The sequence below is a fragment of the Atractosteus spatula genome, chromosome 11 (assembly GCF_055471065.1).
Source record: "Atractosteus spatula isolate fAtrSpa1 chromosome 11, fAtrSpa1.hap1, whole genome shotgun sequence".
NCBI classification, from domain to species: Eukaryota; Metazoa; Chordata; class Actinopteri; order Semionotiformes; family Lepisosteidae; genus Atractosteus; species Atractosteus spatula.
This window is the reverse complement of record NC_142716.1, coordinates 7,414,232-7,433,455: the sequence shown is the minus strand read 5'-3', so window position 1 is coordinate 7,433,455 and position 19,224 is coordinate 7,414,232. Positions and strand designations below refer to the sequence as shown.

Genomic DNA, 19,224 nt, shown 5'->3' with positions numbered 1-19,224 from the left:
CATAGGCCTCAAGTTAGTGTTAGGCTGTTACCCCCCTAAAATAGATGTAGGCCTCGCTCACAATAAAGGACTTTCCAAGCTTTGTTTCTTAGTTGAACGTCCACACCTCCTGTCTCCTGGTGTCTAAACTGGCCCGAAAGACCTTCTGTACCTCATTCAAAACAACCCGGAAAACTCTAAACAGCACTCCTATCGGGAATTAATTTTAAAAAAAGGTTTTCTATCCATAAACATTTTGCCCAGAATGAACTGTGATGCATGCCTGTGCTTATTAACATGAAATCTGAAGAAATACTTTCAAAACATATCTCAGATTGAAAATTAAATAAGGCTACGAAACTAGCTGATAATAAACTTGTTCGCTTTTCAGTTTTCTGAAACATTTGGGAATTTAACCTGCATGCTGCCATTAAATAGGACAGAAGACAACCTTTGTCTTACACATGATACTAAACTCAGCTGAAATGCATCCCTGCAAAACTCATCACTGAGCAATATCTTTAGAGCCGTAAAGCTTGTTCTAGGTCCATAAGGGGCAAATGAAGATGAAACGCCTCGATTAAGCCGATCTTCACTCCAGGATTTCACGGTTGCTTTTCCCAGGTGTGGCAGCTTCTGCTGAGAAAGTAAAGCTGTTCCTCGACACAGAGAAAAAATCAAACAGCTTTCTTCTGATTCAGCAAAGCACAGCGGGTACATACAGTAAGCACTGCAAGCTGCACAGGTGGACACATTTTGCGTTTTGCCAAGTGTAACCTGGATATACATTATGGAATATGAAGAACTACTTTATATAATATCTACCTGAAGAGTGTGCATCGCATACGCTTATCAGAAGTACAGATAAGGCCTTTTGCAAAGCAAAACATAGACATAAGGCATTTACACCAACTGCATCAGATCATTAAAAGATCAAACACCGACACCTTTAATTCTATTCGCACACATGCATGTCCCCCTTAATGCTGCACAATCAGTGATTTACCCCCAAATTACAGTGATCTTTTCACACCTCCTACATCACCTCCTATTCATTTCCAAGGAAGCTTTTTGATGACACCGTCGAAGCAAAAGCGCAGTGGTGGGGTGGGAGGGGGGGGTACGTGGGGGGTTGTCGGCGATTTCTCTTCAAACCGACAAGTTCGCTTCCCTTCAGGGGGTCTGAGGCGGGCGAGGGGGCGCGCGAGAACGTGTCGTTGTGACTCTGCTCCATTGTGACGCGAGAGCTGCTGACTGGGGCAGACTGGCTGCTGCAATATTCTTTCCCCATTCCCCGCGTCACCTCCTCCACAATATCAATTTGCTTAGGAAGCAGAAATTCAATGACTCGCGTAATGCGAACAATTTAATCAGTGAACTCATGCCTGCAGAGCATTAACAGAAAACGAGCACAAGCAATCCCACATGCGGCACCCTACCCCTGTCGCTTTTAGCCCTGCAATCTTCTCTTGCGCACCTTTGTCATACCACTGTAACAGGAATAGAGCGGTAACACAAACAGATGGCTTGGGTAACCTCGATTGCTTATTAGGCCTATACAACAGCATCACAAAGACACACTCATCACAATCCTGTGAGCATGACTTTGAAACACTAAAATTCAAACACTCATGGGAGGGACATCCTTGGTGACAAAGTTTTATTTCTAAAAAAAAAACAGGATAAGCATGTGAACATTCTCCCACAGAGCTATGATGTGAACATCAGCTCCGTTTTTACGCCAGAGGTTGATTTCACTTGAATGTCATGGTGGTGTCAAACACCACCAAATATAGGCAGCTATATATAAAAATGGAACTGAAAATATCATCATTATAATCAACAACAAGACATAAGAATGAGGACTCTGGTGTTCCAATAGACACCAGATCTAGATGCTACCATTAATCAAAAGTAATAAAACTACACAATGAGTACACAAAATGATTTTAAAAAACATGGTAAGCAACATTCCACTTCTTAGCTTTAAACTATTAAACATTTTAAGGTCTTCCCAGAGAAAAATCTCACTCACTGGATTCAATTCACTGGACTACTTAACATTCAAGACATTACTTTCAGCATTGTACAAAAAAAAACTATACATCGCAATTATGACAATTTAGCAAAACAATCTAAAATTGAGGCTAAACTGCTGGCTACAACAGTTGAGGAAGGACAATTCTTCACCAACTGCACACTAGAGACCCATAGACCGACTGTTCCATAGCAGATAGTTTAGGCTACAAAAGGCACATGCACTTTTCATAAAGCACAAAGCAGCAGACAAAAACACAAGCATAATACACATTGTATATTTATAATATGCATAACCGAACAATGTCGAAAGACGAAAATGACAAAGTGACTCAAATAAAACCAGGAGTAGAACTTAAGTTATATATTTAAAGCTAAAATGAAAATATGGGGTTATTAAGCTAGATATTGAAACCTCAGCATTTGGAGAGCCTAACGCTGTTGAGCAATGAGCTCCACAAACTTGTGAAGCTGCACAAGAGAAAGATCCAACAGCCATTGTGTGGATATTGGTCTTTGGCAGAGTAAGGAAGCCTGAATCAGCAGATCTCGGATTAGGAGCTGGACTTTACTCCAGCAATAAACCCTTAAAATAATCTGGATATAAACTGTTTGGTGTGCCTTGCGTGAGAATAAAAAAAACCATAAGGTTCTAAATTTGACAGGGATCAAGTGCATTTTAAAAAGGACAGGAGTTATATGTCGCTGCAGAGCAGGACATAACTTTAAAATCAATAAAATAAAAAAGACAACTGTGCAACCATGTTACATATTACCACAGCATCAAATAACAGTTATACTTACACAGAGTTACACTGTTCTCACATGGCACATCACAGTATAGCATCAACCAACCACTGTGGGCTGCACTTAACCCACATTTTACAATGGTCTTAACCAATACCAGCTGTTTAGAATAATAGGAGCCCATGCAGGAAAGAATTACTCTGTACCGCAGAACAAAACATTCCCAAGAACAAATTACACTTTAAAGTCAGGGAAAACTAGTTTTATGCAGTTATATGATATAAAATGGAGATCTACCAATAGAGCTGCAGTGGTAATTAAACGTATTTAGGTATAGCAATATTCTAATAACATCCCAACAAGAATAATAACGACTTATTTTTAAATGGTTTAAACAACTGAACTTGTAAACCCTTTTAGAAATGGGTCGAACTTTTGATGAACAATTCTGCAAACATACCATCTGGATAATATTAAGTTTTGGACTGTAATTTGTCAAATGTTTTAGGAGGGTGGTATTAATATTACTACCTTCTATCTGTGTGATACCATTACAAAGGCCCATGACAAACATCTGAAGATCATTTAATAAAGCGAAATGGTGTGACTTTATCAGATGTATCTAGCATAAATTAGAAATCAACACATCACACTATATTAACTCTTCTGATCGTTCAAAGTAGAGAAAATCTTTTCCAGAAAGTTGTATTTTGATTTTTACTGCACAACATTGTCTCCAAAGAATACAGTGTGACTACAGCAACAAGTGAAAAGAGTAACATTTATGGGTCGCTAGTCAGTTTAATCATTAGGACAAACGTTGGTTAAAAAGTATCCACATTTTAAAATGCAGGCTACATGACTATGGTGCTATTCCTTTTTTTTCCCCCCATGCAGCATATATATCCATTAACAGTTGTTTTTTTTTCTAACGTTACTACACAAAAACAAAGCATCACACCGTATCACAAACGTACGACGGCTTTCTAGTTATCATGCCTGGGTGTATTGGAGGTTTCTGATTGGCTAACTACGACTCAGACTAAAAATACACCCAGCTTCATTGATGCAATTCAACACCCATTCATAACATTGTCGATTTAAGATCGCCATAAGTACCAAGTGATCAATTAAAAATGGAGTAAAAAATGACCTCAGTAACAATAGTTAGACTGAAAAAGACAGTCTACTGCAAATTACATATAACAACTTTGTATCCAAATAAGATTTGGTCAAATAAAGCCCTGGAATGCACAAGGAATTTACCCAGTTGTCTGACTTTATATCTTAAGTATTTTCGATATAAATAAATACAAGATTTAAAAAAAACACTTGCATTTTTCCCCACACATTTCGTTGTGCCAACCAGGTGATATTGCCGTAAATAGCGTTTAGGCTTGTTTTGACTCAGGGCGCCATTTTGGTAATTTATTTAACTCATCTAATGGAAAATGTGTAAAAATACACAAATCAATATTAAAACACAAAACCATATTAAGCACATCTAAGATATGGCTATCCGAATTATGGCAATGAGCTCCAAACGTCATGTTTCAACTCGCAAAAAGTAAATAATGCCTTTGCAAATCTGATTAAAACTCATTCCCCCAGGGCCCGTCCAAATACCAGAGAAAACCAAATTACTGAACTATGCAGCAGCAGTCCCAGACAGTTGAGTACAGAGGATCTGGATTTGATTACTAATCTGCAATCTCTAGAAATTGGTACAAAAAAGGTATACATTACTGTTCAAAAGAACGCTAAGACTTCTAGCTCATTTATAAAATGCAAGTAAAAAAAAAAGTTCGAAAACTCACTTTGGAAACTGTGACACAATCCTGAGCGCTTTTTCTAAACTTCATTTTGAAATACTGTGCATGTACAGAACTGCCTTCTTCAGACAGAAATTGCATATTTAGTAAACAAAAAGGACACATCAAACGCGAAGTTCCGGCAGATGGAAACTTTTTTAAAGGAGGCAGAAATGTTACATTTGAAAGATATTTGAAATACAAACAAAAAAAGCAGTTAAAATATATTAGCACTCAAAAAGTGTAGAGTGGACGCGAATACAAAACTCCAGAGAGAACTTTACTGAAGAGACCGGATTAATTTCACTACAATGTAAGACTCAACTGGGTTATTTTAGCAAACTTCGCTCATGTTCAGCACCTAATACTGTAGTTTGCTACGATGAACACTTTTTAATCACTAGCGTTGAGTAAACGGTGGGAGAAAAGTGCATGAACTACGAGGCAGTAAAAGATTAACTACACTGTGGTTAAATTTCATTTTACTGTTTTGTTTAATGACTCTCCTTGAGTTCTGGAGTCTGTAGGATTCACGCAGCAAAAAAAAGAGAGATAAACCTAGATCTCTCCCGTCCTCAAAGAGAAATGCGCAGGATCTTTCATCCGATAAAAGCCTTGGAGAATCACTTTTTTGGCCTTTAGTGTACTTTTGAGGGACGGGGATCAAAACTGAATTTCCTTGTGTTTTTACAATACCAGTGGTCCAACTGATTGTAAGTCAACGCCTAAGAAACGTACCATGAGCTCTAGGGTCCTTTTGAAGCGGATCCGACAGCGTTTTGATCTTTGCTCACATCTCATGGGGGTAAATTATATTTAACACGTTACAATAGCATTCACTGCGCGAAATGCATGTAGCAACTTCCAAAAACAAAAACAAAACTCTCGATTCAACATTACAGATTAAAAAAATATATATCACCACCCAAGGGAAACACTCGACGAACAAGGCAGCTTCATCGAGATGACACTTTAAAAAAAAAAGCGTCGAGTCGCCTTTATGTGTTTCTGTAGTGGGAAACACGGATTTCCTGGAGATGGTGGAGGAGGTGGAACTGAAATTAAACTCATACTAAATGTTAGATCATTGATTTGCAATTCTACAGGTAATCTGATGTTCCGAAGCTGCCTAACACTGGAACACAACGGCGGTTCTTACCAAGATGAAGGGTTAGGTTAATTGAGTTGGGATACTGGATGCCAGCTAACATTGTCTGGCTTTGCCACCAGGTAGTGTCCGCCTGGTTGTTGTAGTCGGTGAGGTAGACAGCGCCGTGATACAGCCTGGGGTCCCTGGCATCGCAGATATGGCAGGACTTGGTGACTCCCGTCACCCCGGTTTGCACGCAGTATTCTTCGGGTGGAGACCCGCAAGTGTTGGTGGCCACAACAGTAACATTGAAAGCTGCGTTAACAAACTCCGGCATACAGCGCTGGGGACGGTTCAAGTCGTCAGTACATTCATCCATTGCAGCGTTGCTGCACGAAGCCAAGCAAGTCAATATAGTTAAAACTTTAGTAAACCAATGCATTTTGAAATTCTAAGGGAAAAAAAATAGCAAAAGGCTATAAAAAAATTTTAAAAGCCCGCAACCTTTCGCAGTTGCAAACTTTTATTTCAAAAAAAAACTAAAAACCGAGACAACCCTTGGATTTGTTCCTTCTCCAGCTCCTGCAATTTCCTTCCTTCCCTCTCTTCTCGCTTCCGAAGTCTGAAACTCAGAACTTGTTAGATGCGGCCAGCGCCATGGGAAAAAAAAAGTTTGCAGGGAAGGGGGGAAAAAAAAGCGCAGCGAACAGACTACACCCTCGTAGGCAGTGCGCAAGTCAAAAGAAACGTGGAAAAAAAAAATCACAACCACTTCCGCCTGGGGGTGACGCTCAGAGGGGCTACAGACTCTTTAAAAAGCCGCGAAGCCTGAGACTCGAGCGCCCCCAACTCGAAATAATTCAGTAGGTGGGAGGTGTGCGGTTTTAGGAGTCTTAATGGTAATATTATAGACTTAAACTCGACGAAAGTTTTTAGGGCAGAAGCAGAATTCTCCCTCACCGCTGGTTAACGTCTTCAAAAACCCCATAGCGGTGGTCAGTCGGTTACAAGGGGAAGAGTTCTATGTAACATTGAGCTGTCTCAATGCAAATTATATTCTTTTAATACATACGGTTACAATGACTACAGGTCATTTTAACTGAAGAACAAATTACATTAGCAACTATACGTTAATGTATGTGTGCATCACATAAACTATGTCTAAAGGAAAAAATGCCATTTGTTTTGAAACTTAAAATTGTTAAAAGCATAAACTGACTCAGTAGCTAAGAAATCTCAAAAATGAGATTCACAAAGGGTCACTTGAGCCGTCAATATAAGGTTTCATTCAGGACCAGCTGAATATTATTTTAAATAAGATAGTGAAACAAAAAGTATTCCTTTAGGTACTGTATATAAATTCCTTCAGTGTTTTATCAACATTTGTAAATAGAAGCTTTAGACTGGTACCTTAATCTGACATCCTTTCATTTAAATTTTGTTAACCATGATAAGAAGGTAGACCAAAAATCATATATAGCTTTTGGTCAGAGCGGCCGACTTCGGAATCTTTGCTTTACAACGGAAAACCAATTTTTTGGAACAATGTCCTTTCAGAAAGTGGTGGCGGCGCTTTTCTGGTCTTCCACTTAACTTTTAAGCCCCACTAATGTCTAAATTAAATGGGATATTGAAACAACTATCAAAATATTTTTATAACTTGATTTGTTGTTATTATTGGATCTTTTATCTAAATACATAGACATAAACCAGATTATAAACACCAACAATAATAACTTTATTCGTCACATTTTATATAATATAATCCCACATTAAATACCCCCCCCCCCCGCTTCTGAAAGGTCCAAGTCAGAGTTATCAGATTGTTCTGTACAAGAACTTACCTGATAGTATCGCTGAAGTCAAGCTTCAATGAACTGAAATGTTCTCTTTAAAAAAAAAGTTTAATGTATTTTTTCCAAAAGAATTCAGAACCGTATAAACATCAGTTGACAAGTAGTATTAACTCTTTAACTAGCTCCCCTGTGTTTTGATAGAATGTGTTAAAAAGCAACAACCTAATTTAATAAACTACTAAATAAAAATAAAGTCGGTTCATTCCATTGTTAAGAGTAAATGGTTTTCTTTTTCATTTAGGTTTACATTATTAGACGGTAATAGAAAGAGCTTAAATAGTAAAATTATCAGTTTAAAATCCTACAGTAAATGATCAATAACACTGTCATGAAATCAGTCTACACAAAGAAAATATGATAATGTGCGCACGCAATACAAATCTTAAAATACATATGTTGATTCAATTTTTCATATTATGACAAACCAGGCTTAACCATACATGTCTAAACACGATGTTTTTCAAATGCACCTGGCACGCTTTTCCACAACACTTTTTTTTTCCTCTGGGGAATTCTCCCGAATAATTATACAAATAAAGACAAAGAAGATATTACATGATTCCCTTCAATGCCTTAATAAGAGCACGCATTTTTGAAAGAGGACTGATTTAAACATATATATATATAGTAATGCCAACTGGAATTAATTTAGTAATCATTCTTGAATTCATTTGTAATGAGAAGAAAGAACTTTCATATACCACTCAAACGCGACAACACAAAAAATAAATTGCTATATGGATAATTTGTAATATGATATCTGATGATAATAAGCATGAAAGTATATTCTTTCAGCAAAACAGCAAAAGGAAAACATGCACTATAATAGCAGCTTTTGTTATTTTTTGCCTCCTAAGCAGAGTTAAAATTGTCTGTAAAATAACTGGTGGCAGAACATTATATTTAACTAGACGCTTAATGAACCTGGCAGTTGCATAGGTATATAATTGTGTATTGTGTTGTACAGTGTGTGGGACAAATGAAGGTTATACCACGTACTTTGTATGATGGTTAGTGCATTGACAATAATTACAGTTGTGTTGTAAAATTACAATACTGCACCAAACAATAAGAATGAGCTCATCATTTTAAAAACCGTTTATAAAATGGCATTAGTCATAATAAAAAAATGCCAACAGTATTCACAACGTAATAAGCTGTAGGAGAGGATGAATCTGAAAGAGTGAAAATGAAATCAAGGAAATTAAAGAATAGATTTAAGATGTTGGTTGCAGAATTACAAGAAGGAGATTTTGGCTCTGGAATAGGTTCAAAGAAAGACAAGATTAATTCCTGACTTCAAATCAGAAGTCTCCAGTCCTGGTCTTGGAGAGCCAGTGAAACTGCTGCTCCTAAAGTACCAACACCTGAAGAGTTGGAAGAGGTTTGTCCAATTAGGACAATAATGAACTGAGTCAGGTCATTACAAGCCCAGCCAAACTGAAATCCTGTATACAATGGCTGTTCAGGACCACAGCTGGAGCCCCTCTACTTAAAGAATTGTCTTCAATAGAGAAGCCTTTGAGAAGACTTGGCAATACAAGTAGAGTATTCTCCAAAACTACTGAGACAGCAAAATCAAAACTGTTATTTTTTACTTTACAGTGAAGCAATTTGTATTGGTGATTGTGAGATTAATAAGAATGAGAAGTACAAAATAATATCCATTTTTTGAGGGGTGATACCAGGCATGCGTTTCATCATATTAGAATAAGAAAAAATATCCTGTTCAAAATCACTATCTCTAGTGATTTTGAGTGACCTTAACTATTGGAACACATTCTTTCAAAGTAAATTCAGGTCAGTATTTGGTTTCTTATGCCTTTGAGGCAATTACTTCATGAAGTCTGTGACCCACTGAGCTAACCGAAGCTAACCAAACACTTTGTGTAATCATTTAAGTTGCTTTGCGAAGTCTTTGTTATAGCCATTTTGAGTTGTTGTCTAGTCTTGTGTTTTCTGACTTCGGTTTTTTTTCAGCATGTAATATGCCTGCTCATTTGGATTTAAAAATGGAGATTTGATTAGACTAAGATTGCAGTGGCTATATTTTTGGTCATTGTCCTACTGCAAGGTGAAGTCTCACCTAATAACCATGGAATTCTTTTCTTTTACATAAGTAGATCAACTGTTTAAGTACGGTAAATTCATTCTGCCACTGTCATTATCAGCAACATCATCCTCAAAGACAAATAAGTTGGTTACAAAGGCAGTAATGTATTCTTAGCCTATGACTTTACCTCCATTATGCTTCACAGATGAGATGGTGTTCTTTGGAGCATCTGCAGTTTCCCTCTTTCATCAGACAGTAACTTTCCATCACTCAATAACTTTGGAAGGCACAGTATTTAACATGCTGAAGGGTATTGACAAAGTCAACCCATATGGCTGCTTCAACATTAACAGTGGTAAAAGGACCCAATGATACAAGGTGAAATTAAGAGGGTATCACATGTTAGATACCAAACAAAGAACAGTTTAACTCATTCTGAACAAATAAGTGTCAAACGATCAAGGAATAAACACACAACAAAATACATAATCATGATAAAGGACAGAAAATATTTATATTCTTGGTGATACTCATAATATTTCCAGAAATAAACTACTGGGCCTTCTGAGTGATCCAACTTAGATGTAAAAAAAGGGTTCTTTACATCATTCCTGCACTTATGGTAGTCTACAAGAATATTACACCCAGTCACTGGGGCACCAGGATAACCACAGTGATAACAGCCCACAGAATGATTCACATCTCTGATGCTAAAATTATGCTCTGAGAGTCAGCATGCAAGATTTTAAAAATGATCCTCAAGATAGCATCCTTTCTGCTCACTTGGGTGCCATAGAAGCACTACAAAAATCCCTTATGAATGTAAACCTCTGTGTAATACGATTAATGTTACATTGCAGATATTAAAGGAGTCTGATACTCATCCCTGTACTGTATGTTGTTCTAGCTTTGGGGGAATCTTTGTGGAAAACAAGATAGTGCCTGTTATAGTCCAGCTGTTTAATTTCACCATTGGCATTTTAAACTGACTCGCAGTCCTTTTGAAGGAAATGATTTCAATTTAAGCATTTAAGTACACATTCATTAATAAAACACAAACAGATGTGCACAAGACAGGGAAGAGAACTTTTTCACATAAAAGTGTTGTTTCTGGGAACATGGATACCAGAATTGTAAACATTGTCTTACATCCCGTTTATATAGCATTTGTTTTTTTTTTCCAAATCTAAATGCAAAAAGTGGACAACTTCTTCACAGAAAAAAAAAACACAGCTTGACAGAGACTCATGGCTAAAAATAAACATTTATGTCTGCAACTGGATAACATAAATTCTTCTGGGTATCATATTACTAACATGAGAGTATATAGTCATAAAACAAGCCTATTTAAGAACACACATGTGATCTGAAGTGACAAATAAGACTGCATAATTTTATCAGGGAGTTGATTACAAAATATTCATATACTGTATTCTAGCTTCATAATGAAAAATGGTCAATGGTTACCCAGTAGCATTTTTGTTTATAGTTCCATGTTTTTTTTTAAATAGAATCCACAGTTGTTTCATGATTTTATACTGTGATATCACAGGTCTCTAAACACACAGGTGTTCATACAGGGTCACTGATTTTGAAACCCTAACCCACTAAGCTTAACTGGCAGCAGCTACATCACCCTGAAACTCACAACTCATAACTGACAGCCTACTGAAGCTCAGCAGCCTGGCCAGTACCTGGAGACCTCCTGGTAAAGTTAAAGGGTTGCTGCTGGAAGTGGTGTTAGTGGGACCAGTAGGGGGCACTTACCCTGTGGTCTGTGTTGGTCCTACTGCACCAGTATAGTGAGGAGGACACTATACTGTAAAAAAAGATGCTGCCCTTCAGGTGAGATGTAGATGAAATATCAGATGAGATGTAAAACAGAGGTCATGACTCTCAGTGATCATTAAAATCCTAAGGTGTTTCTTGACAAGAGTAGGAGTGTTACCCTGGTGTCCTGGCCTCCTAATAATCCCCATCTATGAATTGTCTTCATCACTCTGTTCTCCTCCCCACTGATAGCTGATGTGTGGTGAGCATACTGGCACACTTTGGCTGCCTTTGCATCATCCAAGTGGGGCTAACACATTGGTGGTAGTGGCTTTGAGTGGAGTGTCCAGGAAAGTGCTTTGTAAGTGCAAGGAATTATTATTAACTGTACTCCCAGCATTACAAAGCCAAATACATGCTACAGCTTTGTGAATATAGCACTTGGCTAGAGACATGACCCAGGCTGGATGACGAAGATCAATCAATCTACGTGGAGAAAATGCAAATTAACTGTTAAGACACTCACGAGACTCCATCATGTAATGTGTAATGAAAGACTAACTCTTTAGTTCATGAAGCAGCACGAAATGATTTTCAATACATTCAGTACAAAGTGCCTGGCTTTGCAATTCTGATTATCAGTTCTAACTCAAGCGTTACATGAAACAGATTTCCTTAGGTGATGACACGTAGTTATAAAGGGTTTATCTTTAAGGGAAAATTACATTTTATTGTTGTTTTATAGCTCATGAGATGCTATCGGTACACGTGGATCTGAGTCGAAGGAAAGCAATCTTCACAAATGTATTCCCTGTACACAACAAATTAACTGGACTTCCTTCACTCTAAATAATAGGTGAATTGCAATACACCGTGGGTTTTGTAAACCAATCTAAAGATATACTGTCTACAGTTCTCATGAGGAGACTCTAAAGAACACTGTGAAAAGTTGTGAAAATTCCAAACACTAAGAAAATTCCTTCTGAACCTCAAATAATTAGATGAAGAAAGGCTTCTTTGTGTACAATAGTACATAATACTATAGTATTATTTGGATTGTTGATGTGCTTATGTCCATCAAATGCTGTGGTATTAATAAAGTGCAATAATTTTCTTCGGTTCTACTGTATTTTACTTTACATAAGTAGTACCTGTTTTATTAATTACAGTTGCACAGTAGTACAGCAAAAGGAAAGGATAGATGTTGGATTCTTGTTTCAGTGAGGTAGTGTGTTACCTCTGGTATTTCAATGGGGATAGGGATCATTTTGGTGTGCTTCATCTACATGTGACAAGTTTTACTTTGGAAGTGAACAAGCTACCCAGTCATGTTATTGAAGCTGATGCCTCATCTTGGTGAAGATATGCATCTAGTCACCCCTGAGTGAATTAGACGTGGATGAGTCCTTTTGTATGGCTTTGTTCCTGGTATTATCGAAATACTAAGTCAACCCAATAGAATGTACCAGTGAAACATCAAAGCATATACAATATGTCATACACTAAGATACTATAGGCCTACACAGAGTTGTCATTATAAACCAACAACACAATAAACTACCCTGTCTTTTCCCACTAAACAGCCAGATTTTCTCCACTGTCCATAATTTGGCCCCCATTTCTGAATTTCCCACATCTGTGCAATTATCCTCAAAGGTTTTTGTCTCAGGGTTCACATACCATCCATGTGTCAGGAGGAAGGCAAGACAAAACCTGTCTTAACGTGATTTTTTTAAAGTACATTGTAAAGGAGATCAGCTTTTTCCTCAGAGTCTCAAAGCATAACAATGCCTTATAATAATCATGTCGATAATGCAGAGAGCAGATTTCCTATTTAACTTCAACCCAACAATAGCGGTCCTTAGAGATGGGTATTACAACATCAGACAATGCTTTGATTCCAGCTGAATTGCTTGACAATGACTGTTTAGTCTGTTCCCACTCTGCCCCCAGAATTACCCCTATGTATGTCATGTTAGAGGGGCAAGCTATCCTGCTATCATCTTCCGAAAGAGATAAAGGGTGAGATGATGAATGGTGCTTTAAACGGATTTATCTTACAGAATTTAACAGGCTTCCTTAGAGAGCTCTCTCCACGTCAGTACTTTCATGTCATTCAAGTCTAAGAGCATGTACTGTATGTTTGCAAAGGCTGCAGAGGTAAACAGCTGGGAGGAAGAGATCCTATCCCGTATCATTTCCGTAGCACATCTTGCACTTTTCGATCATTTTAGCTCTAACGTTTTACGTGGTTATCTATAAAAATGAAGCTGTTGGATAGTTACATTTGCTTGAGAGAAGTTATTTGTCGTATTTGTGAAAATCGTATTTCAAGTTAAGAAAACTCTTGGAAAATACTTCAAAAGGTAAATATTAATACAATTGAGATCAACTTATTATAAAACGGCTTTGATTATAGAATGGCGTTGATTAGAACTAGGACTGTCGTCTTTAAATGAATGTCAAAAAAGTATTGAATAATCTTGTCTAATATTTTATTTTCCTTGTAATACACTTGGAACATTAGATTTAATTTATATTTACCACACAGCCCTGAATAAATACAAATTACATTGAAACATTTCAGAATTCCCTTTTGCTCTGAATAAAACGTACCACAACAAAACATTTTAAATTGGTAAATGTCCACGTCTGTTTTTAAAACAAAAAAGTCAATAAAATTCCAAGAAGGTTAGAGTGACATCTAGTGTGTAGGTATGATTTCAGTTCAAATACCAACCCGATACAGACACGTTAAATGCCATTGGAAAATAAAACTATCAGTTTGTAATTCCTAGTATTATTATCAATTTCCTAATAACAGGATATCAGAAAAGTAAAATATTCCTCAAAAATACGTGTGATTTTTTAATGTTATCTACAGCTTCTAATTAAAACAATCTGTATGAAGTGTGGTTTTAATCTAAAACTGTATCTCGCAAAGCTGCTTAATAAATATATTAAATGGCACTAATCTAATTATGAAGCACGCTATGTTTAATCTACAGAAAGAGGTAGCGAAACAACACAATTAAAAAAAGGACAGGTTAACATGACAGATACTGTAATCACACAAAGTTTTTTTCAAAAAATCTTTTATTGTCTCTTTACTCGGGAGACAATAAAGCTCTGAGCTTGATTCAGTATTCGGCTGATGAACAAACGATGTGTTAAATTGTGAGGCTCTCGCCCCGCAAGAATACAGTATCTGTCCAGCTGTAAATTAGTAATGACAGAAAAATTAATTGGATACGTTCAAAGACTTTTCGAAGAGGACGGTGGTCTTCCTTGCCTGGTGCAAAGATGTACCGGCTTTTACATAAACACGTTTTAACCGGTTAGTGGTTAATAATAATACTGATGATTTTGGTGCAGCCTCTCTTCTCGAATGTACCTTACTTTTCACGTGCCACACAGTCATGCTCGTGCCTGTTCCTGTGACGTCAGCCGGCCGTTATGTCCAACGGAAGACGCAACGAACGCATACGACGAGGAGAAAAAACGCTAGAGGCTTTCAAATGTTTTTAAACGGTTCTCCGAACTCACTGAAACATGGCCCCTTAACGGGTGGTACGGCTGACCACAACGAAGAGCGAGGGTCGGAGGAAGGAGAAAATATGAAACCAGACGCACCAGAGGCCCCACAGCAGTGCCCCGAAGTCAGAGCTTCCGGTGTGGGAACCGGCTCGGAGACGCCAGGCCTCCATCCGATGACAGCCGTACGAAGGAGGCTTCTCACACCGTCACCTGAGGGAGAGGGGTGTGCTGAGACGACACAGCAAGCACTGAACCTGCCACCAGTTTATATCTCCAGTCACAGATTCAGCCATGTGGAGAGGGCTGCCCTGTACTGCGACCAGATTCTGGGACAATGCAAGGTACAGTAATACCAGACGTCAGTCATACAATGTGAGCATCTTATACCAGAGACTGGCTCAGTGCTCCAAGTTGTGGCGGCTGGTTTTTACCTGCTAACCCTTTCCTAACGTGCTTTATCTTCATGAAAAAGAGGGTCTGTCACCCACTGAAGCTCAGCAGGTGTGAGCCTGGTCAGTACCTGGATGGGAGACCTCCTGGGAAAAACTAAGCTTGCTGCTGGAAGAGGTGTTAGTGGGGCCAACAGGGGGCGCTCTCCCTGCGGTCTGTGTGGGTCGTAATGCCCCAGTATAGTGACGGGGACACTAGACTGTGAACAGGCACCGTCCTTCGGATGAGACGTAAAACCGAGGTCCTGACTCTCTGTGGTTATTACAAATCCCAGGGCACTGCTTGAAAAGAGTAGGGGTGTAACCCCGGCATCCTGGCCAAATTTCCCATTGGCCCTTACCAATCATGGCCTCCTAATAATCCCCATCTATGAATTGGCTTCATTACTCTGCTCTCCTCCCCACTGATAGCTGATGTGTGGTGAGCGTTCTGGCGCACTATGGCTGCCGTCGCATCATCCAGGTGGGGCTGCACATTGGTGGTGGTGGAGGGGAGCCCCCATTACCTGTAAAGCGCTTTGAGTGTCCAGAAAAGCGCTATATAAATGTAAGCAATTATTATTATTATTATTATTATTATCATACCTCTATCTGATCTTTGGTACCTCTCTCCTCTACACTCCGCTCTTAGTGTGTAGGGCTACACAAACACGGCTCATACTGATATTTCACATCTATTTTGTGTTTGCAAACGCTAATGTATGTTTCCGATGTGAGTTTAGGCAGAAGATGCTGATGAAGCTCTAAGCAACTATTTGATCAAAAACCTTGCCACTAACAGTTCTTGGATCGGAGTATGGAAAACAAATCCAGAGTACTTCTTTAGAAACTGTGAAGATGGCCAGATACCTTATGTTGGTATTCTAGTTGAGGTACGTTGTTCTGAAATTGACCTTGAAGTCACCGAGTCATTTTATAAAGACTTAAGTAAAATATCTTATCTACAGCAAGTGGGGAAACATCAATGTGAAAACAAGACATTAAAAGTGAAGAAGAATCCTGCAATTGAAAAAAAAATTAACTTGTTTAGGTAAACATTCTCCTTTACGACTACAATAGTGTGTATTTTGTTAATTTTTTATTTTACAGTTTAATGCACATTGTGCTGCATACTTAAATCAGTAAAAAAAACTCTTTTAGGTGAAAAGCAAGTCATGTCAAGAAATGCTTCCTCCTCTGCGAGTCACTGTTTCCATTGTGGAGCCATTTTCTTCAAATATTTCTAACCTGCCAAGAGAGCTAGCTGAAGAAATATTGAAAGAACATGATTACCGTGTCCCAGTTCTGGATGTATACCCCATAGAGGGATTAGATAGTTCTATGAAAAACATTGCCCAAGCTTTGGAAAATGCACGGTACAGTATTTGATTTTTATTTAATAAGCACACTGAGAAAATTAGTTGTATTGGTATAAAATTGGTCCTTAATGGCTTTTGTTAATTAATTGAAAAATTACATAATTCCAATGATTGTCATGATGTATTCTTATCATTATAAAACACTAGTAAATTGTTCCTCAGTGTTTTACAGAACATCAATTAAGTGTTCAGATTTGATTTCTTGTAGAGACGATGTTTATTGGTGTTTATTGGAACACACGTTAAAGAAGGCTGAATATTCTATGTAGAACAGCTCTCTACAACACAGATGGTTATGTAACATTCTAACTTAATTTACATTTTGACAAATCAAGGTTTTTCTATGATGTTCTCTGGAGAGACTGGGATGATGAAGAGGAATGTGAAGAATATGCTGGCGTTATTGAGAAACGCCTACAGCTGTGAGTCTTTACACTTGCCATTCAAGCAAGAAATGAAAACTACAAAGATAAATGAGCAAAAATGGAAACACCAATGTAACTTCACTTAATAGGTGTTGAGCTACCTCTGTATCCTGTAGTACAGAATCTACTGCAGTCCGGAATGCAGAATGGATGTGACATCTTTTTTTCCCCACAAGAGTCAATTCAGTGCTAGATGACAGAGGTGCAGAAGAGTCATTAAGGCATCATTCCAGAATATCCATTAAAAGCTTGATTGGGTTGAGATCTGGTGACTGAGGCTGTAACATACAGTATGGACAACAGCAATGTCATGCTCCTTAAACCGTTGGGCAATCATACATGCATTTTGGATAGCAGCATTGTCACCCTGGAAGACACCGCTCCCAGCAAGAAAGAAATGTTACAACATGGTGTAAAGATGATGAGTATCACTAAATAACAATATGTACAGTATTGACCTTTTCTTCTAATGGAACAAATGCACCCAAACTAAGGAAAATGTGCCCCACAACATTATGGAACCCTACCAAGCACTCAGGGTAGTAGGGTTCTTAAAAGTCGTCACACATTATGTTTGTCAAGAACATAGTAAAGGATGATTCATCTGAACATGTTAAGTGTGCTTGCTTGGTAGCCCATTACTTGTGCTCTTGCATGTGGATGCCCTTTCCCCCCCAATATATTTGGTGTTTTTGTTTACCCCGGTGGTTCCTTGTATTTTCCCCCACTCCCTGAAGCTATAGAATTAAGTTAGGAAATTTAATTTTGTTTTTACATCTTACATCCATGCCTTTTACAGGTACTATGACATTCAGGATGGGACTATTCCAGGCCCAATTGGTACACGCTTTAAGAAGACCCTAGAGGAATACAGGAATAAACAATTAGAGCTGACTGAGTATCAGAGCACCATTGGAGATGATCCATTACCTATAGAAGCTGTTGAATGCTGGAAAAAGCACTATGAAATCTTAATGCTTGCTAGATTTCTAAGATTATGGGAAGACTTGCGCCTCAGGTAAGAGTTTTATTTATATTTTAAGAGCTTCATTAGTTCCCCAGTTATCATATTACATCATTCATCTTTTGATTTATAGTATAGTAGCTTTTCTTTGCTATGTGAAGTAATGTTTTGTATTAGGTTTTTAAACATCTTAAACCTTTAAGCGGGTTTAAGAGGGACAAGCTGACATAATCGAAAGCAAATATCAAAAGCATGTTATACAATTATTCTTTCCTTAATCACAGGGCTCACGGACCATTCTTTCCCAGAATATTTAAACGAAGAAAAGGTCAAAGGGCCTCTGGAAAAATTGTAAACCATATAGTTACCCAGATAATGACAGCTGATATGGTATGTTTGTAAAAAGTTTTCATAAGTCAAAACTATCAGTTAATACTTTACTTTCTTTTGACAATTTCAGTAACTTGCTAAATAAACGACTGCAGTATTACACTTTTAACATTTTGTGTAGAATAAGCTCTTCAACTAATAACCAAAACTGAAGAGAACTGTGTGAAATTCTTCTACACTGTTTTAATGGAGCATCTTTCTTTGGAAGAGCAGATAAAGAACCTCTCTGCTGACACCCTGATTCAACAGCATGACAGTTTATCTGCAGCTCTAGACTCCTGCTTCTCTGGAGACATAGTGATGGTTTTCCCAGGAAAATATCAGGCTGCTGCACTTAGTTGTTTGGTAGACGACATCACTATACAAGGTACAAATTAATTGAACTGTGTTAATTCATATATCCTATACACTGCACACATGGTGACTTTTCAACCGCTTTATTTTTTTGTCTTTAGGAACTAGAAACCAAAAAGATGCAGTTATTTTTTCAGATCCAACACATGACACTTTTATTGCATCCAAAGCCTCAAATGTAACTCTGATGAACCTAACTTTAGTTCAGCATGAGACCTGTGATGGCATTATAGTAGTAGAATCTGGTCAAATGACTTTGGAGAATTGCATACTGAAGTGCGAAGGGACTGGCATCTGCGTTTTGACAGGAGCTACTTTGGTTATGAAAAACTGCGAGATCTTTGGTGCTCAGGTAATCTAACAAAAAAACTCTCATCTTTGAAACTCATTTTAAAAGACATACT

At 37.9% G+C, this 19,224-nt stretch overlaps 1 protein-coding gene across 1 annotated transcript in view; it reads right to left on the bottom strand.

Annotated features, from left to right (window-relative positions):
• lamc1 (laminin, gamma 1) overlaps positions 1-6,364 on the bottom strand; it is a 76,646-nt gene extending 70,282 nt beyond the window's left edge. The window contains exon 1 of the mRNA XM_088927119.1: positions 5,734-6,364. Within this exon, the coding sequence (XP_088783245.1) occupies positions 5,734-6,106 (373 nt within the window). The 5' untranslated portion in view covers positions 6,107-6,364. The remainder of the gene's footprint in view (positions 1-5,733) is intronic.
• Positions 6,365-19,224: the final 12,860 nt, after the last annotated feature.